At 43.9% G+C, this 25970-nt stretch overlaps 1 protein-coding gene across 1 annotated transcript in view; it reads left to right on the forward strand.

Annotated features, from left to right (window-relative positions):
* The window catches only part of LOC106605905 (serine/threonine-protein kinase ULK4), a 333812-nt gene that overhangs the window by 66168 nt on the left and 241674 nt on the right, over window positions 1–25970 (forward strand). The window contains exons 18-21 of the mRNA XM_082975734.1: window positions 9049–9156; window positions 11095–11178; window positions 23245–23406; window positions 23762–23950. Of these exons, the coding sequence (XP_082831860.1) occupies window positions 9049–9156; window positions 11095–11178; window positions 23245–23406; window positions 23762–23950 (543 nt within the window). The remainder of the gene's footprint in view (window positions 1–9048; window positions 9157–11094; window positions 11179–23244; window positions 23407–23761; window positions 23951–25970) is intronic.

Genomic DNA, 25970 nt, shown 5'->3' on the forward strand with positions numbered 1-25970 from the left:
CTGTCTGTCACGCTGCTGAGGTTAGTGGTACTGTCTGTCACGCTGCTGAGGTTAGTGGTACTGTCTGTCACAGGTTAGTGGTACTGTCTGTCACGCTGCTGAGGTTAGTGGTGCTGTCTGTCACACTGCTGAGGTTAGTGGTGCTGTCTGTCACGCTGCTGAGGTTAGTGGTACTGTCTGTCACACTGCTGAGGTTAGTGGTACTGTCTGTCACAGGTTAGTGGTACTGTCTGTCACGCTGCTGAGGTTAGTGGTGCTGTCTGTCACACTGCTGAGGTTAGTGGTGCTGTCTGTCACGCTGCTGAGGTTAGTGGTACTGTCTGTCACACTGCTGAGGTTAGTGGTGCTGTCTGTCACGCTGCTGAGGTTAGTGGTACTGTCTGTCACACTGCTGAGGTTAGTGGTACTGTCTGTCACACTGCTGAGGTTAGTGGTACTGTCTGTCACACTGCTGAGGTTAGTGGTACTGTCTGTCACACTGCTGAGGTTAGTGGTACTGTCTGTCACACTGCTGAGGTTAGTGGTACTGTCTGTCACACTGCTGAGGTTAGTGGTACTGTCTGTCACACTGCTGAGGTTAGTGGTACTGTCTGTCACAGGTTAGTGGTACTGTCTGTCACGCTGCTGAGGTTAGTGGTACTGTCTGTCACGCTGCTGAGGTTAGTGGTACCGTCTGTCACGCTGCTGAGGTTAGTGGTACCGTCTGTCACGCTGCTGAGGTTAGTGGTACCGTCTGTCACGCTGCTGAGGTTAGTGGTACTGTCTGTCACGCTGTCTGTCACACTGCTGAGGTTAGTGGTACCGTCTGTCACGCTGCTGAGGTTAGTGGTACCGTCTGTCACGCTGCTGAGGTTAGTGGTACCGTCTGTCACGCTGCTGAGGTTAGTGGTACCGTCTGTCACGCTGCTGAGGTTAGTGGTACTGTCTGTCACGCTGTCTGTCACACTGCTGAGGTTAGTGGTACTGTCTGTCACGCTGTCTGTCACACTGCTGAGGTTAGTGGTGCTGTCTGTCATGCTGCTGAGATTAGTGGTACTGTCTGTCACACTGCTGAGGTTAGTGGTACTGTCTGTCACAGTGCTGAGGTTAGTGGTGCTGTCTGTCACGCTCCTGAAGTTAGTTGTACTGTCTGTCACACTGCTGAGGTTAGTGGTACTGTCTGTCATGCTGCTGAGGTTAGTGGTGCTGTCTGTCACATTGCTGAGGTTAGTGGTGCTGTCTGTCACACTGCTGAGGTTAGTGGTACTGTCTGTCACACTGCTGAGGTTAGTGGTACTGTCTGTCACGCTGCTGAGGTTAGTGGTACTGTCTGTCACAGTGCTGAGGTTAGTGGTGCTGTCTGTCACACTGCTGAGGTTAGTGGTACTGTCTGTCACACTGCTGAGGTTAGTGGTGCTGTCTGTCACGCTGCTGAGGTTAGTGGTGCTGTCGGTCACACTGCTGAGGTTAGTGGTGCTGTCTGTCACGCTGCTGAGGTTAGTGGTACTGTCTGTCACACTGCTGAGGTTAGTGGTACTGTCTGTCACAGGTTAGTGGTACTGTCTGTCACAGGTTAGTGGTACTGTCTGTCACAGGTTAGTGGTACTGTCTGTCACAGGTTAGTGGTACTGTCTGTCACGCTGCTGAGGTTAGTGGTACTGTCTGTCACGCTGCTGAGGTTAGTGGTACTGTCTGTCACGCTGCTGAGGTTAGTGGTACTGTCTGTCACGCTGCTGAGGTTAGTGGTACTGTCTGTCACGCTGCTGAGGTTAGTGGTACTGTCTGTCACACTGCTGAGGTTAGTGGTACTGTCTGTCACGCTGCTGAGGTTAGTGGTACTGTCTGTCACACTGCTGAGGTTAGTGGTACTGTCTGTCACGCTGCTGAGGTTAGTGGTGCTGTCTGTCACGCTGCTGAGGTTAGTGGTACTGTCTGTCACGCTGCTGAGGTTAGTGGTGACTGTCTGTCACGCTGCTGAGGTTAGTGGTACTGTCTGTCACGCTGCTGAGGTTAGTGGTACTGTCTGTCACGCTGCTGAGGTTAGTGGTACTGTCTGTCACGCTGCTGAGGTTAGTGGTACTGTCTGTCACTCTGCTGAGGTTAGTGGTACTGTCTGTCACACTGCTGAGGTTAGTGGTACTGTCTGTCACGCTGCTGAGGTTAGTGGTACTGTCTGTCACACTGCTGAGGTTAGTGGTCTGTCTGTCACGCTGTCTGTCACACTGCTGAGGTTAGTGGTACTGTCTGTCACGCTGTCTGTCACACTGCTGAGGTTAGTGGTGCTGTCTGTCACGCTGCTGAGGTTAGTGGTGCTGTCGGTCACTCTGCTGAGGTTAGTGGTACTGTCTGTCACACTGCTGAGGTTAGTGGTGCTGTCTGTCACACTGCTGAGGTTAGTGGTGCTGTCTGTCACACTGCTGAGGTTAGTGGTACTGTCTGTCACGCTGTCTGTCACACTGCTGAGGTTAGTGGTGCTGTCTGTCACACTGCTGAGGTTAGTGGTACTGTCTGTCACGCTGTCTGTCACACTGCTGAGGTTAGTGGTACTGTCTGTCACAGTGCTGAGGTTAGTGGTGCTGTCTGTCACACTGCTGAGGTTAGTGGTACTGTCTGTCACGCTGCTGAGGTTAGTGGTGCTGTCTGTCACACTGCTGAGGTTAGTGGTACTGTCTGTCACACTGCTGAGGTTAGTGGTGCTGTCTGTCACACTGCTGAGGTTAGTGGTACTGTCTGTCACGCTGCTGAGGTTAGTGGTACTGTCTGTCACGCTGCTGAGGTTAGTGGTACTGTCTGTCACACTGCTGAGGTTAGTGGTGCTGTCTGTCACACTGCTGAGGTTAGTGGTACTGTCTGTCACGCGAGGTTAGTGGTACTGTCTGTCACGCTGCTGAGGTTAGTGGTACTGTCTGTCACACTGCTGAGGTTAGTGGTACTGTCTGTCACGCTGCTGAGGTTAGTGGTACTGTCTGTCACACTGCTGAGGTTAGTGGTACTGTCTGTCACACTGCTGAGGTTAGTGGTACTGTCTGTCACACTGCTGAGGTTAGTGGTACTGTCTGTCACACTGCTGAGGTTAGTGGTACTGTCTGTCACACTGCTGAGGTTAGTGGTACTGTCTGTCACACTGCTGAGGTTAGTGGTACTGTCTGTCACACTGCTGAGGTTAGTGGTACTGTCTGTCACTCTGCTGAGGTTAGTGGTACTGTCTGTCACACTGCTGAGGTTAGTGGTGCTGTCTGTCACACTGCTGAGGTTAGTGGTGCTGTCTGTCACAGTGCTGAGGTTAGTGGTGCTGTCTGTCACAGTGCTGAGGTTAGTGGTACTGTCTGTCACAGTGCTGAGGTTAGTGGTACTGTCTGTCACAGTGCTGAGGTTAGTGGTACTGTCTGTCACAGTGCTGAGGTTAGTGGTACTGTCTGTCACACTGCTGAGGTTAGTGGTACTGTCTGTCACACTGCTGAGGTTAGTGGTGCTGTCTGTCACACTGCTGAGGTTAGTGGTGCTGTCTGTCACACTGCTGAGGTTAGTGGTACTGTCTGTCACACTGCTGAGGTTAGTGGTACTGTCTGTCACACTGCTGAGGTTAGTGGTACTGTCTGTCACAGTGCTGAGGTTAGTGGTACTGTCTGTCACAGTGCTGAGGTTAGTGGTACTGTCTGTCACAGTGCTGAGGTTAGTGGTACTGTCTGTCACAGTGCTGAGGTTAGTGGTACTGTCTGTCACAGTGCTGAGGTTAGTGGTACTGTCTGTCACAGTGCTGAGGTTAGTGGTAATGTCTGCACACTGCTGACGGCTTAGTGCCCCTTCACCCTGTTGTCACAGCACCTATGCTTGTCCTCTGTGTATCAATGGTATATGTGTCCCAAATGCATAGGGCTCTGGTCAAAGTGCACTATGTAGGGAATAGGGTGCCATTTGGGATTTGATCGGTGTATTACATATAACTATGAAAGCCATGAGCTGCTGAATAGTTGAACATCACTTTAACTGTTAGAATCAGAGCAGACAGTGTAGTAGTCTCAATACAAACATCTCACAATCTTTTACACACACACACACAATTCTAACTATGTGAAAGACCCCTACAACATCAACAACAGTTAAATCTGTTGAATTAAAATCCCCTAAATCTGTTACTAATTGCAGCAGAGCCATAGAAGTCTAGTCTCTATGCAGCATTATGATCATCCAATGGGAGCGGTAGTGAGAGAAAGTACCAGGGTGAATCACCAGATGCCACTGTAACCCAGCAGTAGGTAGAGCTCTAAACAAGCGCCACCGATCGACCTGCCCAAACATGCTTATGGAGCTGTTAACAAACCGTCAAAGACATTGCGGTTAATCATTTTAAAAAACAGGATTCTATTTGATGTGAAATCTGGCGCCTCCACCCTTGATCCACGTCTTACATGGGTTTGCCTTGATTTCCTGTGGTGGTTTATAGGTTTAAAGCTCATAGAGGAAGAGGGGTAATCGAGCGATATACAAAATGGCCGTCGTTAATCGGCACACCAGAGAATGGCGCAGCGACTTTTATTTTCCAGTCTTCTTTTTGTAAAGATGGCTGAGGATTTGATTTGTCGCCACGCCCCCCACCACCCATCTGGGCACAGCTAGCTCAGATTCCCAGAGTGACAGATCCCAGAGACTGTTATCATTGTGCTCTCTCCACAGGGGTTCTGTGTCTGATGGTCAGCCGCAGTCATGGCCATTTCTGCATCAGGGCAGGGCTATTGTTACCACCATCTCCATATGTCTGCTACACTGTGGATCTCAGTGGTCGTCCGTGATCCTAGTTAAAGTTTCCACTGTGAGACAAGTTTTCTCTCTTGGTCCGGGCTTCTGTTGCTCCGATTGTTCTTTGAAAGGAGTTCTCACAGTGAGAATCACAAGTTACAATGCCGCATAGTTCAATGTTTATTGTCAGCGTTGAATTTGGTGCCTCAGTACGCTCTATAGGCTACATAACAGAATCAGATATCAAGTTGGCCCTACACTTTCATTACAAACCTCCATTTCTCACAGTCCTTTAAAACAGTGAGCGGCAATGACTGCAGCTGCTATTTTTCAAGCATACTGTAGGCTTAGTTAGGACAGGAAGAGAGGAATTAGTTCAGTATTATCCTCTTTCCTCTGCCTGTCTCTATGGATACTTCAACATCATTCTAATTAAGCGTTATCTTCCCTGGCAGAGGCAGTACTTTTCTGTGCCACAAACCACCAAGCCCCAATTCAGACATTTTCTCTCTCTTATGGCAGCGCGTCAATAGTGCTGCACTCACTGTCTGCTGATCCACCCAGTGTCCCTTAGAAACTGGCCTAGTGTGTCGTGCCGGCCGTCCCTGCAGAGTGAGCAGAACAGACTGCCTCCTGCCTCCCTCCTCTCATTGTGGGAGAATTAGCCTGTTCCATTTCCTCAGACGGGGCTTGGAGACTAGTTCTCACTACTGGAAAAGGAACAGAGTGCTGGAGCCAATGAACACTGCTGTTGATTCTATTCACTTTGGTTTCTTGTGTCTTTTGCCAAACAATGATTGTGTAAAGATTGTTATTTTAGGGAATTTGAGGTTTGTTAAATTTGAATTTAGGTTGTTTATCCATTACTCCAAAAACATTTGAATAATTTGGTATCCATGTATTCATCATCAAAAGCACATCCATAATGGCTTGAGTCAATTATTGCTCGCTGGCCAAAGCAATCTGTCTCATGTCCTTCTGATAACTATAGGCGGAGGCCATTGGTGATCTATGGGACTATAGACTCATGAAACGCCTGAGGTCAGGTGTGTTGCAGGCGTCAGCCCTACATCAAACGCCTGTCTTCTTCTGGACAGCCGTGGGATATTGATCCACCACACTACAGCATAGCAGGTCACCTTTTGTTATTAGCTAGCTCCTTCCATCAATAAGACATCAGGACATATCTGTCTGTCTGCCTGCCTGCCTGCCTGCCACCCTGTTTGTAATGAGTGAATGATCAGGCTCAAACCACTAAATGTCACAATACATTCATTAAGCTAAATCACATACCAGGGACATTTTATTGATTCAATTGATCAGTTGCATTAATGTGATGTTTAAATCAAATGTTAAAATCTAAACTAACAAAGCAGTAGCTTTGTGACTTGTCAATCGTGATAAAGGTAGTATTTCCATGTCACTTTGGCCCATTACTCTTGGTGTGATAATTTGTCTTCATGCCTGCTGAGTTGTCTCCAGTAAGACTCCAATCTCGTGTTGTTCTGAACCACAGCTGAGACGTGATGATGAGTAACAAAGCCTTGCTTGCCTTGAGAAACTGGTCTCTCTGTCTCTCTGTCTCTCCCCAAGCCTCTCAGGGATGCTTAATGCTGCATGGCCTTAAACTGTCTGTAGCCTCAGTAGTTTAAAGCTCTGCCTTATGGGTTGGAGGGATGGAGGGTTGGAGGAGGGGGGTAGTTGTGGATTGTACAGGAGCGATAATGATGCGTTTGGAGGAAGTAGCCGTGTGTTGCGGCTCCAACTTAGCCTGTTTGTTTTCTTGAACAGTGAATCGTCAGTCAGTTGCAGGACATCTCTCCTGCCAAAGCCGCGTTTCTCTCTGGCATCAAACGTGAGCCAAACATCTGTTCCCTGCAAAGTCACCATTTACGTTCTTTACCGGCCAGCGCCAGGCAGCCTCGCATAGAGTGTGCTGCCTATTTGCATAGCGCCCTGCTGAGAGCGCTGCCGCAGTAAGTCCGTCACATCCTCCCCACTTCTAAAGAGGACGAGACTAGGAAAATGCTAATTCCACGAATGAGCCAGTTAGGGTGTGTGTTTGCATATATGTGAATTTTTGTGTGTGTGTGTGTGTGTGTGTGTGGGGGGGGTTATTATGAGAATCCTTCCAATAATTTGGGGCGGCAGGTAGCCTAGTGGTTAGAGCGTTGGACTAATAACCGGAAGGTTGCAAGATCAAATCCCCGAGCTGATAAGGTAAAAATCTGTCGTTCTGCCCCTGAATGAGGCAGTTAACCCACTGTTCCTAGGCCGTCATTGAAAATAAGAATTTGTTCTTTACTGACTTGCCTAGTTAAATAAAGGTAAAATAAATAAATAACACCATAATGACATGTTTTATATGGAGTCTCTCCCTCCTCCCTCCTCCCTCCCACCTTTGTCCTTTATCCAGTTCATTCTAGCTCTATACCCTTTATAGTGTTATAATGTAGCTCCGTACCCTTTATAGTGTTATAATGTAGCTCTGTACCCTTTATAGTGTTATAATGTAGCTCCAAACCCTTTATAGTGTTATAATGTAGCTCCATACCCTTTATAGTGTTATAATGTAGCTCTGTACCCTTTATAGTGTTATAATGTAGCTCCAAACCCTTTATAGTGTTATAATGTAGCTCCGTACCCTTTATAGTGTTATAATGTAGCTCTATACCCTTTATAGTGTTATAATGTAGCTCGGTACCCTTTATAGTGTTATAATGTAGCTCTGTACCCTTTATAGTGTTATAATGTAGCTCCAAACCCTTTATAGTGTTATAATGTAGCTCCGTACCCTTTATAGTGTTATAATGTAGCTCCAAACCCTTTATAGTGTTATAATGTAGCTCCAAACCCTTTATAGTGTTATAATGTAGCTCCATACCCTTTATAGTGTTATAATGTAGCTCTGTACCCTTTATAGTGTTATAATGTAGCTCCAAACCCTTTATAGTGTTATAATGTAGCTCCGTACCCTTTATAGTGTTATAATGTAGCTCCAAACCCTTTATAGTGTTATAATGTAGCTCCGTACCCTTTATAGTGTTATAATGTAGCTCCAAACCCTTTATAGTGTTATAATGTAGCTCCAAACCCTTTATAGTGTTATAATGTAGCTCTATACCCATTATAGTGTTATAATGTAGCTCTGTACCCTTTATAGTGTTATAATGTAGCTCCAAACCCTTTATAGTGTTATAATGTAGCTCCAAACCCTTTATAGTGTTATAATGTAGCTCCAAACCCTTTATAGTGTTATAATGTAGCTCCGTACCCTTTATAGTGTTATAATGTAGCTCCGTACCCTTTATAGTGTTATAATGTAGCTCCGTACCCTTTATAGTGTTATAATGTAGCTCCAAACCCTTTATAGTGTTATAATGTAGCTCCAAACCCTTTATAGTGTTATAATGTAGCTCCGTACCCTTTATAGTGTTATAATGTAGCTCCAAACCCTTTATAGTGTTATAATGTAGCTCCAAACCCTTTATAGTGTTATAATGTAGCTCCAAACCCTTCATAGTGTAATAATGTAGCTCCAAACCCTTCATAGTGTTATAATGTAGCTCCAAACCCTTTATAGTGTTATAATGTAGCTCCAAACCCTTTATAGTGTTATAATGTAGCTCCAAACCCTTTATAGTGTTATAATGTAGCTCCGTACCCTTTATAGTGTAATAATGCAGCTCTGTTACCCTTTATAGTGTTATAATGTAGCTCCAAACCCTTTATAGTGTTAAAATGTAGCTCTATACCCTTTATAGTGTTATAATGTAGCTCCAAACCCTTTATAGTGTTATAATGTAGCTCTATACCCTTTATAGTGTTATAATGTAGCTCCAAACCCTTTATAGTGTTATAATGTAGCTCTATACCCTTTATAGTGTTATAATGTAGCTCCAAACCCTTTATAGTGTTATAATGTAGCTCCAAACCCTTTATAGTGTTATAATGTAGCTCTATACCCTTTATAGTGTTATAATGTAGCTCCAAACCCTTTATAGTGTTATAATGTAGCTCCAAACCCTTTATAGTGTTATAATGTTGGCTTCATGGAGTAATGAGCTTTAAATCTGTCATGTCTACAGGCCTCATAGTTTATTAATGGACACCGTTTGACAATATAGACCTTAGTGCTAAAGTAGAAGAATAACAGGATGGAATGGGGAAAACCTATAACTTCTGGCATAGCACAGTATTCTACTCTCTCTGGACATTGTTGCGTATCCAGTCTTGGTAGGGTACATTATTCAATATAAAGCGTTGTGAAGGGCAGGAGTACTGTCACGACTGACTGAGTGACTGATGCTAGTGTATTCTCTGCGCCTCCAGGCTGTTGTCATGTTCACGGAGCTGATCAGGGAGAACTTCAGGAACAGCAAACTGAAGCAGTGCCTGCTGCCGCCACTGGGGGAGCTGCTCTACCTCATCGCCACACAGGTGACGATATACTCCAAAGCAGTGCCCTTTCAACCCTATGCCTTCTACTGTCTTAATGAAATTAGTGTGTGAAATTATTGCCATTACAATGAATTAGACCTACTAACTTCTATTCAATCAATCAATCAAATGTATTTTATGAAGCCCTTTTTAAATTAGCAGTTGTCACACAGTGCTTTACAGCTAATGATTTATACATCTGTGGGCTTAGGCCTTTATGATGATATTCTGAGACTGTCGATAATCTACCACAAAGATACCTGCTTAAATAGCTACTGTATTTAAGCACTCTCGGATAATATCAGCACTTAAAGATGTTTGTCTGTCTGTATTTGGTTTTTGTGTTTGATGAATGCTCACTACAGTTTGTGCAAGGGTTTGAAAACACTAAATGACAAATCGCTCTGCAACACACAGTATTGCTTTTCATAATGGCTTGCCACTAGTTTATTATTCCATTGAAAAGCTATGCAAAAGAGCTGTTTAACTTTCACGCTGTTTTGACTGTAAGCTGTCTTGAGCTCCCGCTGCATCTGAAAGCCATGTAGACACACATGAAGGTTCCTGGTAGTGGGATCTTTATTTTCAGTGGGGTTCCTGTTCCTCTCTGAGCTCTCCAGTTTGTCAGGGTCACTCAGTGCAGCACACACACAATGGCCATTGACTTTATTAGCTCAATAACAAATAGAAGTAAAGGGTTTTAAAGTGCCATTTATTCTCTATTGGCTATTTGTTTTTTTCTCCACAAAAGTGTTTTACTGTATGGGAATGTGCTTTCAAGGCTGAATTCAGGTAGCGTTAGTTCTAGTTGAATAAAAATACCCGTGAAGAGTAATTGCATTTTATGGATCCACACCATATTGGTACATGCGACAATTCTATTTCTCCTAATTTATGCTAACTGAGAATCATAGGAATTTGTACACCGTCTCCACAGAATAATGGAGATGCTTCTAAATAATTTTGAGTATTCTGAGATTCATGCAACATTTATAGGCCCTTTTCATATTATTAATACTACATGGACAACATGGAAAACAATCTGTATGAGGATTGATGTACTGTAGGTATACTGTATTACATAACAAAATATTTTTTTAAAGCAGAAAAATGAATAGACGGAATAAAAGCAGAGCTTAGGTAAAAGCAAGCCATGTGCTTAATGGGCTCTCTGAACACTGCAGATGTAGGATCTTAATTTGAGACAGTTTGCTACAGCAGGAAAATAATCCTGCAGCAACAACATTTTTGTAGGGGTTGATGCATTTTTCGTTAGGGCAAATCAAGTCTGAAATTTCAAAGTGGAAATTCCAAACTTTTGAAAACTCTTTCTTTTTTAAAACTGAAATATACTACAAGTCTGCATTTCCTGCCGTGCAGGAAAATTCTCAGCAACGAAAGAGGGATCAAATGAATATCCTACATCTGCATGCAGCGCAGTGTATGATCAAAGGCCTCATTAACACGGATGTAGTGATGAAAAGGTGGGAAAATGTGAGCAGCAGTGGAGAGGACGGGAGGAGAATAGTGTAAATGCAATCTAACTCAAAACAACTTCACATGTAGTGTAATCGGTGCATAAAGATTATTCTGAAAATAGAACAGGTGTGTAAACAGTGTTTCTATATGCTTTTGGTTCACTACATCACTCCTCATTGTTTACTGTCAATATGTTTTTGGAGCCAATTCATTCACATATTCCCAGTTTACTACATAATAACACACATTCCCTCACCAGTACCAAAACCATTTCCAAGTTCCAAATTTGGTAGCTAGCTAGAGCATTTTCTGGGGCTTATTTATTTAGCCTAATTACGCTAGCTGCTGCTGCTTTGTTTTGCCCTAATTGTTCCCCCAACGAGCCACTACAGAGGTCCTCTCTGTCTCCACTCACAGCCCCTCCCCTTTTCTTACCTTCTCTTCCCTCTCTCCCCGCAGGAGGAGAAGAAAGAGCACCCAGGAGAGCTGTGGGTTGTTCCTGCTGCCGCCTACACAGTGTTAATGAGGTGCCTTCGGGAAGGGGTAAGACTGCTGCACCTGCCTCAGCAGGAGGGAGGGAGGGGGGTGGGGGAGTTCCGCGGTAATGATCCTCCTGCAAGGCCCTACAGCCATTGTTTGCCAACTGCAAGTCAAGGGCATGCAGCAGACCCAGTCGTCAGCCCCTGTCATGTACCTGCATCAAAACAACCCCCGGATGGATGGGTCCTTGTCGTGACCTCGCCGGCAATTAACGACCGCTGGATACACACACGTACACACTCTGTATGTAGGCTGTGTGTAGTGCAGTAGTGTGTCAGTCAGCCAGATAGTCAGTCTGGCCAGAGGACCGTTGTTCCTCAGCTGGTGCATCTGTTCTTAATTACAAAACTGAGTTTGTTTCAAAAGACGATGTCTCTTCTCCCAGACTGGAGAGTTGATATTACGTGTTCATTATAAGCTAATTAGCAAAACTTTGAGTCTGGCCAGCGTATATACCAATATGGAGCAAGATTATTCCCAAGATTTGTGAGTTGGGTGGGCAAATATAATTTACTTGTACCTATGTACTTAAGAAACTTTATTTGTACATAGGTCAATTTAAGTCTGATGCCACCTACTGTAATTTCATTGAAAGGATTAGCCTAAAAATAGGTATTGTCCAGATAGTTTACACCAAATGTGTGAATTCTGATCCATAATCTCCAGTCTTCTATTTAAAACATATTAATAATAATGGTGTAATGGATCCTGTCCATCTTTTCTGTTGTTAACATATTTCCAAGAAATTATGTCAGATGTTTTTATCTACCTCTAGAATGTTATATCTGTTGAATTGTTGCTCAGTAGTTTTGAGGACTGTTTCACACCAAGGGGCCTCACAGCATCAGAGGGAAAGTAAATGTACATGCTTCACACAATGTTGACAATGTTGACTGTCTGGGATAGTTCTGGAGAGAGTTCTGTCTGAGTGACTGTCTGGGATAGTTCTAGAGAGAGTTCTGTCTGAGTGACTGTCTGGGATAGTTCTAGAGAGAGTTCTGTCTGAGTGACTGTCTGGGATAGTTCTATAGAGAGTTCTGTCTGAGTGACTATCTGGGATAGTTTTGGAGAGAGTTCTGTCTGAGTGACTGTCTGGGATAGTTCTGGAGAGAGTTCTGGCTGAGTGACTGTCTGGGATAGTTCTAGAGAGAGTTCTGTCTGGGATAGTTCTGGAGAGAGTTCTGTCTGAGTGACTGTCTGGGATAGTTCTGGAGAGAGTTCTGTCTGAGTGACTGTCTGGGATAGTTTTGGAGAGAGTTCTGTCTGGGATAGTTCTGGAGAGAGTTCTGTCTGAGTGACTGTCTGGGATAGTTCTAGAGAGAGTTCTGTCTGAGTGACTGTCTGGGATAGTTCTAGAGAGAGTTCTGTCTGAGTGACTGTCTGGGATAGTTCTAGAGAGAGTTCTGTCTGAGTGACTGTCTGGGATAGTTCTAGAGAGAGTTCTGTCTGAGTGACTGTCTGGGATAGTTCTAGAGAGTTCTGTCTGAGTGACTGTCTGGGTTAGTTCTGGAGAGAGTTCTGTCTGAGTGACTGTCTGGGATAGTTTTGGAGAGAGTTCTGTCTGGGATAGTTCTGGAGAGAGTTCTGTCTGAGTGACTGTCTGGGATAGTTCTGGAGAGAGTTCTGTCTGAGTGACTGTCTGGGATAGTTCTAGAGAGAGTTCTGTCTGAGTGACTATCTGGGATAGTTCTAGAGAGAGGTCTGTCTGAGTGACTGTCTGGGATAGTTCTAGAGAGAGTTCTGTCTGGGATAGTTTTGGAGAGAGGTCTGTATGAGATAGTTCTGGAGAGTTCTCTATGGGATAGTTCTGGAGAGAGTTCTGTATGGGATAGTTCTGGAGAGAGTTCTGTCTGAGTGTCTGTATGGGATAGTTCTAGAGAGAGTTCTGTCTGGGATAGTTCTAGAGAGAGTTCTGTCTGAGTGACTGTCTGGGATAGTTTTGGAGAGAGTTCTGTATGGGATAGTTTTGGAGAGAGGTCTGTATGGGATAGTTCTGGATAGAGTTCTGTATGGGATAGTTCTGGAGAGAGTTCTGTATGGGATTGTTTTGGAGAGAGTTCTGTATGTGAGTGTCTATGGGATAGTTCTGGATAGAGTTCTGTATGGGATAGTTCTGGAGAGAGTTCTGTATGGGATTGTTCTGGAGAGAGTTCTGTATGAGTGTCTGTATGGGATAGTTCTGTATGAGTCCTGTAGGAACTGCAGACACAGGGGACTTTTGTTGATTAATTCAAGGATTTGTTCAATACAGACTCTGAGCTGTAATGAGAATAATACTATCAGGAAAGTTAAGTGGTGTTGAGTCAGTCAGTCAGTCAGTCAGTCAGTCAGTCAGTCAGTCTGTCTGTCTCTCTCCACCAGCCACCTTGACTAATAATAACTGTGTGGGTGCTCCTCTCAGAGGGCCGGGAGGGGGATATGACTGAGGAAGGGAAGCACAGCACACACACACACTCACACTCACACCACGTCGGTCATTAAGACGCTGCCTACTGGGTGCTTTTCTTATTTATTTCTATTGAGCGATGATGAGTGCTGACTGACACTTGCCTACTTCTCTAGGGAGAACCTCCCCAGCTAAACACAGATTGAAGTCAAACTTTTAGAGTAGGATGGGAATTCTAGCTAAGTTTTGATTGGATGGATCCTGGCTGTGGCAAGCATGCATGATTCAGCGGCTTCATGTCTTTGTAAACAAGAACATATGGCAATTAGACTAGATAGCATAGCCTACATACAGTCTATTAGACACACTACCCCGTTCACCAAAAATTGATCGCTCCTACAGATAGTGAGTCACTTGGCTGTGACTTGCTATATAAAGCCTGCAGACAGGCATCGAGGCATTCAGTTACTGTTTGATTGAACATTAGAATGGGCAAAACGAGGGACCTAAGCGACTTTGAATGTGGTATGATCGTCGGTGCCAGGCACGCCAGATCTAGTATCTCAGAAACGGACACATTCCTGGGCTTTTCACGCATGACAGTTGTGACGACCCTCCCACTCTGTCTGCCGTATTTTCTCTTTGCTCTTGTTCCTTATTAGGATGCCGGTGGGCGGAGTTGGAAGGGTCGTCAGCTACATGGGAAACACCTGGGCCCGGGTGTGTCCCAGGATAAAGGCACCTCTTCCACATTCATTGGGGAGACTCTCTCCATGCAGACACCTTGTTGTTTTTGGTTGTGCTAGTTGTGGTATCTAATAAATATATATTTTTGATACTCCTTGTCTCCACGTTGTCTCCCTTTTGTTGCGAACTCTGAGCCGGTTCGTAACACAGTGTCTAGGGTTTCCCGAGAATGGTGCGATAAACAAAAAACATCCAGTCAGCGGCAGTCCAGCGGCAGTCCTGTTTGTTGATCGTGCAAGAATCGTGCAAGCTACTGTAACAGGCAGGCTACAAACAGACAAATAATGGCGCAGTACAACAGTGGTGTGCAGAACGGCATCTCAGAACACGCAACTCGTCGATTCCTGTCACGGATGGGCTATTACGACCACACCGGGTTCCACTCCTATCAGATAAAAACAAGAAGAAACGGCTCCAGTGGGCACGCGATCACCAACACTGGACAATTGTGGAGTAGAAATACATTGCCTGCTCTGACAAATCCCAATTCCTGTTGCATCATGCTGATGGCAGAGTCAGGGTTTGGCGTAAGCAGCATGAGTCCATGTACCCATCCTGCCTGGTGTCAACGGTACAGGCTGGTGGCGGTGGAGTACCGCTGTCCAATCTGCAGCAACTGCGTGATGCCATCACGTCAGCATAGACCAACATCCCTGTGGAATGTTTCCAGCTTGTAAAATCCATGCCCCAAAGAATTAAGGCTGTTCTGGAGGCAAAGGGGGTCCGACCCAGTACTAGATGGGTGCACCTAATAAAGTGGCCGGTGATTGTATGTTTTCATATGTTATTTATGGATGACTCTATTCCCACACTTCATTTGTGACGGCAGCGTAGCCTAGTGGTTAGAGCGTTGGACTAGTAAGCGAAAGGTTGTGAGTTTGAATCCCCAGGTACAAAATAAGAATTTGTTCTTAACTGACTTGCCTAGTTAAAAAAACAACACTGGTAGCACTAATTTGATGCAGTATTTCCCTGCATGGTTAAAACATTGAATTGATATGTGAAATGCTTACACCACTTTAAATGCACATAACAATTCTAGCTATGTTTGCATGTCAGATTTTCATGACCACAGCTGATTCTGAACGCCCAAACAAACTGTGAGAATAAGATGTCAAGAAGAGAGTTGCTTGTTCTCTTAAGGGCAGCAACCCACATACCGTAACATTGCAGCGAGTGTAGCAGCATCAGCAAATGTTTCAGGAGGGAGAGGAAGATGGAGAGAAAGTCTGGGCGTGAGAGAGAGGGGAGCCTGAATGCCAGAGTGTGGGAGACCGGGAAGAGAAGGCAAGGCAGAGAGAGATAGGGAGACTGGGAGGAGAAGGCATGGGAGAGAGGACAGAGAGAGAGAGACGGGCAGGAGAAACGACTGAGAGGAGAGAGAGAGCGACTGAGAGAGAGAGCGACAGAGAGAGAGAGCGACTGAGAGAGAGAGACGGGCAGAAGAAGGCGAGGGAGAGAGGACAGAGAGAGGGAGACGGGCAGGAGAAACGACTGAGAGGAGAGAGAGAGCGACTGAGAGAGAGAGAGCGACAGAGAGAGAGAGAGAGCGACAGAGAGAGAGAGCGACTGAGAGAGAGAGACGGGCAGAAGAAGGCGAGGGAGAGAGGACAGAGAGAGGGAGACGGGCCAGACTTGAGCTGCCTGCAGGAAATATTTATGAGCGTGAAGAAGATGTTCCCAGTGCCAATGATGAAAGGTGTGTTTGGGAACAGAGGCAGTGGCGGTGGTGTATCTGTACCAGGGAGAGGGAGCCAGGGGCTTCAACCCTTCTTCTCTATCTCCTAGTCCTGGCCACCGCACCGCTCCACTCCACACAGCTCACCACTCACATTAAACATGTATCAGTCCAACACAGGAGCTACTGTAATGCTCTGCTCCTAATCAGCTGCAGCCTAATCTCTCTCTGAAGCATAGCTGTATTCCCTATATAGTGCACTACTTTTGGCTCTGGTTAAAAGTAGTGCACTATATAGGGAGTCGGGTGCCATTTGGGACAAATCACCATAATACCAGCTACATCACACACTGCTACGTTTCTACATATGGATTTCTGACATGCAATTCAATGTACTGCAATAATCACGACACATACTCTCTGTTTGTGTGGAAGGACAATTAATGCTGCTAAACAAAAACAAATGAATACATGTTTTGCTCCAGAAGGAAGCATAAATCTTTAGGGTGTTGACCTGGTCCATATTGCAAAGATCAATAATATTTACATTTTTTGTGAGCTAGAGAACCCACTGGGCACAGACGTCAATTCAACGTCTATTCCACGTTGGTTGAACGTAATTTAATTGAACGTAATTGAATTGAAACAACATTGATTCAGCCAGTGTTTGCCGAGTGGGAAGTGTCTCTTTTAAAAGAACGTAGACATTCTTCAAGGGAGATTGTATCTTAAAGTATTGTAGTACTCAATGGTAATAATTTGAGAGATCCTTTCTACACTGTCTTGTAGGTGTTTTGCTGTCTGACTTATTACATGCCAGCTCCATCTTTGCATTCTTCTGTAATCTTCTAAATACACATTTCACAAAGTTAAAACCCGTTTTGATATTTTTGGGTTTTAATATCACTCTTATTCATTAAACATGCCATTTAAACGGAGAGGTTGAGTTCTAAGCAGAGAGATGAAAACAAGCTCGGATAATGAAAGGCTTAGCTGGCGGTCCTGCATTTACATAGAGCGTTCTTCTGGTCCAGGTGCTGCGCTGCTGCTTCAAAAGGGACATAATTACACACAGGCACTTGTTGCAGGCTTGGGAAACCACAAGAGAGACTGCAGGGCTCCTCTCAGTCTGACACGGCTAACACTCTGGGAGAACATACAGCACAGGCTCAAACTAGAGGAGACACAAAGGCTAAGCTTAGTAAAGACTTGTAGCTACCACTATGATAAGAGTCGTCTTCTCATATAGAATTGTTTACTGGGGCTTTTTCGATCCCCGTGTAGTGGAGATACTAAGCTTAGTAAAGAGCTGCATTGAACTCTGTTTTGTCCTCAAAGTTTTGTGTTCAATCCCCATGTAGGCCCTACAGTATTATGATTTATGGTTCTTAAGGTTATGGTTTTAGGCCTACAGTATTAGCCCTAGGTTATGGTTTTAGGCCCTACAGTATTAGCCCTAGGTTATGGTTTTAGGCCTACAGTATTAGCCCTAGGTTATGGTTTTAGGCCCTACGGTATTAGCCATAGGTTATGGTTTAAGGCCCTACAGTATTAGCCCTAGGTTGTGGTTTAAGGCCCTACGGTATTAGCCCTAGGTTATGGTTTTAGGCCCTACGGTATTAGCCATAGGTTATGGTTTAAGGCCCTACAGTATTAGCCCTAGGTTATGGTTTAAGGCCCTACAGTATTAGCCCTAGGTTATGGTTTTAGGCCCTACAGTATTAGCCCTAGGTTATGGTTTTAGGCCCTACAGTATTAGCCATAGGTTATGGTTTTAGGCCCTACAGTATTAGCCCTAAGTTATGGTTTTAGGCCCTACAGTATTAGCCCTAGGTTATGGTTTTAGGCCCTACAGTATTAGCCCTAGGTTGTGGTTTTAGGCCCTACAGTATTAGCCCTAGGTTATGGTTTTAGGCCTACAGTATTAGCCCTAGGTTATGGTTTAAGGCCCTACAGTATTAGCCCTAGGTTATGGTTTTAGGCCCTACGGTATTAGCCATAGGTTATGGTTTAAGGCCCTATAGTATTAGCCCTAGGTTATGGTTTAAGGCCCTACAGTATTAGCCCTAGGTTATGGTTTAAGGCCCTACAGTATTAGCCCTAGGTTATGGTTTTAGGCCTACAGTATTAGCCCTAGGTTATGGTTTTAGGCCCTACAGTATTAGCCCTAGGTAATGGTTTTAGGCCCTACAGTATTAGCCCTAGGTTATGGTTTTAGGCCCTACAGTATTAGCCCTAGGTTATGGTTTTAAGCCTACAGTATTAGCCCTAGGTTATGGTTTTAGGCCCTAAAGTATTAGCCCTAGGTTATGGTTTTAGGCCTACAGTATTAGCCCTAGGTTATGGTTTTAGGCCCTACAGTATTATCCCTAGGTTATGGTTTTAGGCCCTACAGTATTAGCCCTAGGTTATGGTTTTAGGCCTACAGTATTAGCCCTAGGTTATGGTTTTAGGCCCTACAGTATTAGCCCTAGGTTATGGTTTTAGGCCTACAGTATTAGCCATGGGTTATGGTTTAAGGCCTACAGTCTATACATTAAAGGCTTTCATCCCTTTTCATGTTGAATTAGACTCCTGTTTAGAATTATTTTCCAGTTAGTCTAGGGTAATCTACAGTATATCTGCAAAACAAATTTAAGGAATTTAAATGTTTCTGGTAGAACAGTTAAACAAGGAAATAAAATGGTGTTTAAAATAGCTCTCATGCCCACCAATTTTGAGATCTTCTTGGATGAGTACTTTTTGATGTTGTTGCATCCTATGTACATTTTTTCCCAGTGTGTTAGATGCTAGTTTTAATACAGTAGCAGTTTTTTAATGAGATAAATAGAGAATAAGCCGCACTCCACTCCACAGGTGTGCCCAATGTCCTGTTTAATGACTATTTTCCAAATGGCAACCTATTCTCTATTTAGTGCACTACATTTGTACCAGGGCTTTGGTAAATCTACCATGACCAATTCCCTTTGTTCATTGAGTTAGATCAGGGTTCTGCAACATTTTCTCTCAAAAGAAATCCTGAGCCGCTCGTATACAAGCAGCATATTTTGCTATTGGTAGGCCCGACCAATTTAGCTAATTTGATATTCTTTACAATATATTTTCAATGCCCCTCCCTGCCTCTGTTCATAACATTTAGATTTTCAATGCCATTTTCAGACTTCACTTTCTGAAAGGTTGGAATGAGTAGTGACGCATCCCATGACTCCAAGGTTTTCTCTCTGTGTGTTTGGTTTATTCTGTTTTAGTCTAGTATAGTTGCCTTTGTAACATCAGGTTAAAACATGCTCCGAGTTACAGCACACCTTATACACAGTAGCCTCCAGCGTGCCTTACCTTTGTGAAAAGGGAGTCTGTGTACAGTATGTCCACACCGGTATGAAAGATAGTTAGTTGTACAAACTGCCGTGTTTTAAAAAATGGCCTCAGCTTTTCTTCACAGTGATTTTGTATGGTTGTTGTGTGGAGAGAGAAGAGAAACCTTGAGGCTGCTGTGCTGTGTGGAGTATCTTGACTTGAGTTGTATTCGTTTCTGGTTGACTTGTTCTACTGACACAACAAGGCCTTTCTGACTGGAATGTTCCCCCTCACTATGTTCACTCTTCGGGTCCGTCCCAAATGGCACCCTATTCCCTATATAGTGCACTACGTGGACTCTGGTCAAAAGTAGTGCACTATGTACAGAATAGGGTGCCATTTGGGACGCAGACTTCCTTAACTCCTCACTCGCCCTCCAGCAGCTTGTCAATCAGTGCAGGTGTCCTCCTACTCAACACCTCAAATATATCAGAACCTAGAGGCCTCTCTCTCTTTCTCTCGCTGTCTCTCTCTTTCTCTCGCTGTCTCTCTTTCTCTCGCTGTCTCTCTCTTTCTCTCGCTGTCTCTCTCTTTCTCTCGCTGTCTCTCTCTTTCTCTCGCTGTCTCTCGCTCTCTCTCGCTGTCTCGCTCTCTCTCGCTGTCTCGCTCTCTCTCGCTGTCTCGCTCTCTCTCGCTGTCTCTCTCTCTCTCGCTGTCTCTCTCTCTCTCGCTGTCTCTCTCTTTCTCGCTGTCTCTCTCTTTCTCGCTGTCTCTCTCTTTCTCGCTGTCTCTCTCTCTCTCGCTGTCTCTCTCTCTCTCGCTGTCTCTCTCGCTGTGTCTCTCTCTCGCTGTCTCTCTCGCGTTCTCTCTCTCAATTAAATTCAATTCAAAGGGCTTTATTGGCATGGGAAACATATGTTTACATTGCCAAAGCCAGTGAAATAGATAAAAAACAAAAGTGTAAACACTACACTTACAAAAGTTCCAAAGGAATAGAGATATTTCAAATGTCATATTATGTCTATACATAGTGTTGTCACGATGTGCAAATAGTTAAAGTACAAAAGAGAAAATAAATAAACATAAATATGGGTGGTATTTACAGTGGTGTTTGTTCTTCACTGGTCACATCTTGCTGCTGTGATGGCACACTGTGGTATTATCAAAATTGGATTTGTTTTCGAATTCTTTGTGGGTGTGTGTAATCTGAGAGAAATATGTGTCTCTAATATGGTCATACATTTGGCAGGAGGTTAGGAAGTGCAGCTCAGTTTCCACCTTATTTTGTGGGCAGTGTGGACATAGCCTGTCTTCTCTTGAGAGCCAGGTCTCATAGGGCACTACTACTGTTGACCAAGGCCTCTAGGGCTCTGCATAAAACGAGTAGGGAGGAGGGTGCTGTTTGGGACACGGTCCAGTCATGTGGTTGTTGTGGGTTACTGTGTGTGGCTGTAGTGTAGTTCAGAAAGGTACTGTGGTAGAATACTGGTTTTAACTAGTGAAAGGTATGTTCATTAGGTTAGGTTGTTAGTAGTGATCCTCATTTCCACATTTTAATGGAATAATACGCCTATGATGTAACCCAGTGGAACCAGGGTAACAAGGTGACTTAATGGATGGTATATAATGGATATGTGGTATATAATGGATGTATGGTATATAATGGATGCGTGGTATATAATGGATGGGGTATATAATGGATGTGTGGTATATAATGGATGTGTGGTATATAATGGATGCGTGGTATATAATGGATGATGATGGTATATAATGGATGCGTGGTATATAATGGATGCATGGTATATAATGGATGCATGGTATATAATGGATGCGTGGTATATAATGGATGCGTGGTATATAATGGATGTGTGGTATATAATGGATGGTATATAATGGATGTGTGGTATATAATGGATGCGTGGTATATAATGGATGCGTGGTATATAATGGATGCGTGGTATATAATGGATGCGTGGTATATAATGGATGCGTGGTATATAATGGATGCGTGGTATATAATGGATGTGTGGTATATAATGGATGCTGTGGGTATATAATGGATGCGTGGTATATAATGGATGCGTGGTATATAATGGATGCGTGGTATATAATGGATGCGTGGTATATAATGGATGTGTGGTATATAATGGATGCGCGGTATATAATGGATGCGTGGTATATAATGGATGCGTGGTATATAATGGATGCGCGGTATATAATGGATGCGCGGTATATAATGGATGGGTGGTATATAATGGATGCGCGGTATATAATGGATGGGTGGTATATAATGGATGGGTGGTATAATGGATGCGCGGTATATAATGGATGCGTGGTATATAATGGATGGTATATAATGGATGCGTGGTATATAATGGATGCGTGGTATATAATGAATGGTATATAATGGATGCGTGGTATATAATGGATGCGTGGTATATAATGGATGCGTGGTATATAATGGACGGTATTTAATGGATGCGCGGTATATAATGGACGGTATTTAATGGATTGTATATAATGGATGCGTGGTATATAATGGATGCGTGGTATATAATGTATGCGTGGTATATAATGGATTGTATATAATGGATGGTATATAATGGATGCGTGGTACAGTGCCTTGCGAAAGTATTCGGCCCCCTTGAACTTTTCGACCTATTGCCACATTTCAGGCTTCAAACATAAAGATATAAAACTGTCATTTTTTGTGAAGAATCAACAAGTGGGACACAATCATGAAGTCGAACGAAATTTATTGGATATTTCAAACTTTTTTAACAAATAAAAAACTGAAAAATTGGGCGTGCAAAATTATTCACAATTATTCAGAAAACCTGATGGAGTCTGCAAAAGACCTGAGACTGGGACGGAGATTTGTCTTCCAACAAGACAATGATCCAAAACATAAAGCAAAATCTACAATGGAATGGTTCACAAATAAACATATCCAGGTGTTAGAATGGCCAAGTCAAAGTCCAGACCTGAATCCAATCGAGAATCTGTGGAAAGAACTGAAAACTGCTGTTCACAAACGCTCTCCATCCAACCTCACTGAGCTCGAGCTGTTTTGCATGGAGGAATGGGCAAAAATGTCAGTCTCTCGATGTGAAAAACTGATAGAGACATACCCCAAGCGACTTACAGCTGTAATCGCAGCAAAAGGTGGCGCTACAAAGTATTAACTTAAGGGGGCTGAATAATTTTGCACGGACAATTTTTCTGTTTTTTATTTGTTAAAAAAGTTTGAAATATCCAATAAATTTCGTTCCACTTCATAATTGTGTCCCACTTGTTGTTGATTCTTCACAAAAAATGACAGTTTTATATCTTTATGTTTGAAGCCTGAAATGTGGCAAAAGGTCGAAAAGTTCAAGGGGGCCGAATACTTTCGCAAGGCACTGTATATAGTGGATGGTAAATAATGGATGGTATATAATGGATGTGTGGTATATAATGGATGCGTGGTATTTAATGGATGCGTGGTATTTAATGGATTGGTATATAATGGAGCGTGGTATATAATGGATGCGTGGTATATAATGGATGGTATATAGTGGATGGTAAATAATGGATGGTATATAATGGATGTGTGGTATATAATGGATGCATTGAAAAACCCATTCTGATCATCTTTTCAGTATTTCATTAGCGTGCCCCTATTTCACTGAAATGGTGTTTCCCTCAGAATAAATCATTCCTCGTTCATAGCCCATAGTGTGGGTAATGAACCACTTCACATTTCAGCCAATGTAATGATTTGTGTAAATCAAATTGTTACTTGCTAATTGTTCTGTTTTTCTTTGAGTTGTGACCTTCAGGTTCTTGTAGGATTCATAATTGTGTTTTATTTAGCCTAGCTAACTTATTTTGGGCATTCCATTGTATTGTACTGTGTGTGTGTTGGGTTCATCCGTGTGTGTATGTCCGTCCGTGTGTGTGTCTGTTTGTGTGTCTTTAGGAGGAGCTGGTTGTGAACCACATGGTGTGTAAGATGGTGGAGAACGTGTGTACCCCGGCGTCTCACTACGCCCAGGGCTTCATCACCGGGGAGATAGGCCCCATGCTCTGGTACCTGTTCACACACTCCAGCGTCGACTCACTACGCGTCAGCGCCATCTCAGTGAGTACAAACACCACACACAATACACTAACCAGGGAAACCTGAACTCACTCACTTCAATATTTTACTTTCATTTGTGATTGAAGTAGAGATACTTTGTGTACTGATGAAATACCACTGGATGGATTACATCCATGTATATAACCTGCATTGGGACTAATATCTTGATACCAGACCTAGGTTCCTATTTAAACTGTTTCTTGATTGAGTTTTTCTGGCCCAAAGAAACCAATGCAATAGTCCCAAATGTGCAAACCCTGCCTCTCCGGCACTTCAGCCACTTTTAGAAGCCAGATGTGTTTGAAAGTGAACTTGATAATGATTGAGGCCTTCCTGTTTTATTAACTTCATACAGGCCCTGTGCAGAATCACCCGCCTCTCAGCCAGTGCCTTTCAGAGTGTGATTGACAAGGTGGGGCTGCCAGCCATCTTAGCCAGCCTGGTGTCGGGGATCAGCCGTGTCCAGCAGCACATACTCACCATGTTCTCTGCCATGCTGGCGTCAGGGGCCCACGCCCAGCTACACAGACTAGTCCAGGAGCGGGTATGTAGAATACTGTAGTGTAACACCTTGCTAAACACCAACAGTCCTAAATGCTACTCTTTTCCCTACTTGGCTCCCGAGTGGCGCAGTGGTCTAAGGCACTGCATCTCAGTGCTAGACGCGTCACTACAGACCCTGGTTCGAATCCAACTGTATCACAACCGGCCATGATTGGGAGTCACATAGGGTGGTGCACAATTGGCCCAGCGTCGTTCGTGTAAGGCTGGTGTAGGCCGTCATTGTAAATAAGAATTTGTTCTTAACTGACTTGTCTAGTTAAAAATAAAATAGTGCACTACTTTTGACCCTATGGGCCCTGGGCAAAGGTAGTGCACTATAGGGAATAGGGTGCCATTTAGGACATAGGAAATGAAAGCACAACTCTAGCCCCTCCTACATTCATCTGTCACTGTGAGGCTAGGAGTGTGGCCCGTGCCATAGCTGTATGGGTTTGGTGTTGTCTCTGTGTGGACGTGTTTCAGCCCTGTGCCATCTTCTGCAGCACTAAACATCTCATCTGGCCCGGCACTGCCACCCTCTCCCTAACCTCTGACAGATAATTGGCCATTATCGGCTTGTGCTGCTATTTCCAGCCAACACAGGAGATGAATCCCATCTCCTCTTCTCTTCTTCTCCTCTCTCCTCTCCATCTCCCTCTATCTTTAATCCTCTGGCCCAGTTAGGGTTAGTTGTAAGTATGAACAAATAATGGAATATAAATCTCTCCCAACGGAACACATGCAGCCAAAGCCAGATAAGATGCAGATAAGAAAGAGAAAGATTTGTCTTCATGTGATGTCTAGTCTATCTCAGGGCCTCACCTACTGGGATGGGAGAGAATCATTTTCTTCAAAGAGAGGACTTCTCTTATTTCCTGAAGTTGACTTGACTCCCAGTCACTGAGACTTGAACAAACATGCCTTATTCTTACTGATGATTATCTTTAAATATTCATCTTGCTTTCAGGATTCTCCACTAAGAGGGGCAGTGCTGTTTCGTAATAGCAGCAGGTTTGTTAATGCACAAACAAGGCCCTCCCTCCCTGTACAGTTCCTATAGACACAAATGAATGGAAGGAGAACAATTTGGCTGAAATGAAACATTCTACTTTAATAATGCTACACATCCTTCATTATCTGAAGTGGTAATCAATTGGAAAATGAGCCGGTGAAAGTGATTTAAGAAGGTACTGTACATCGCTGCCTTCAAGGTTCTGTGAGATTACCATTGGTAATTTAGTTTGACCTGAATTAATCTACATGTACATTTCCAATGTAACTTGGGAAAACAAGTCTTTGAGTGCATAAAACTTACTGCGTCACCTTTGCACCAATTATAAAATGCTATACATTTTCCTCATTAATTCCCTTGACAAACAGAAGTCCGGAAAGCCTTGTGTTTATTCATGCATTGTCTTTGCATAAAATTTTTATTTCAATGAATCTCTAAGCAACTCCACTAATTGGGTAAGGAGCTGCAACAATCTTCTAGTGCAGCTTGGAATACTGTTGATGTAATTACAGTTTATGCAGCAGGGTAGACCAGAGGCTTTTGAAATGAATTAACTCAACTGCTCACACACAACAACAGCCAGTATTTAATCACAGTATTTAGGAGTGTTCATGTCTGTCTTACTTCTGCTGTCATTTTCCATTTTCCTCCTGATTGTGAAAGTTAATCAATTCTGATTAATTTGCTGCCCAGTAAATAGCGTTGAGCCAATTAGTCCTATTAACCTATGGTTTTATGATGTGTATTGTTTTGGAGAGGCTGTCGTTTCCACCCTCCCAGCACCTTCCAGACAGTGTAAGTGATAACACCTGTACCAGCCAACAGGGAGCCCTCCAGGTCAGTGTAGCTCAGTGTCAGGTCAACACTATAGCTGGCTCTACTGGTCAGCTAAGGCTCAGTGTCAGGTCAACACTATAGCTGGCTCTACTGGTCAGCTAAGACTCAGTGTAGCTCTGTGTCAGGTCAACACTATAGCTGGCTCTACTGGTCAGCTAAGACTCAGTGTAGC

Source organism: Salmo salar, chromosome 05 (assembly GCF_965601325.2).
Source record: "Salmo salar chromosome 05, fSalSal1, whole genome shotgun sequence".
NCBI classification, from domain to species: Eukaryota; Metazoa; Chordata; class Actinopteri; order Salmoniformes; family Salmonidae; genus Salmo; species Salmo salar.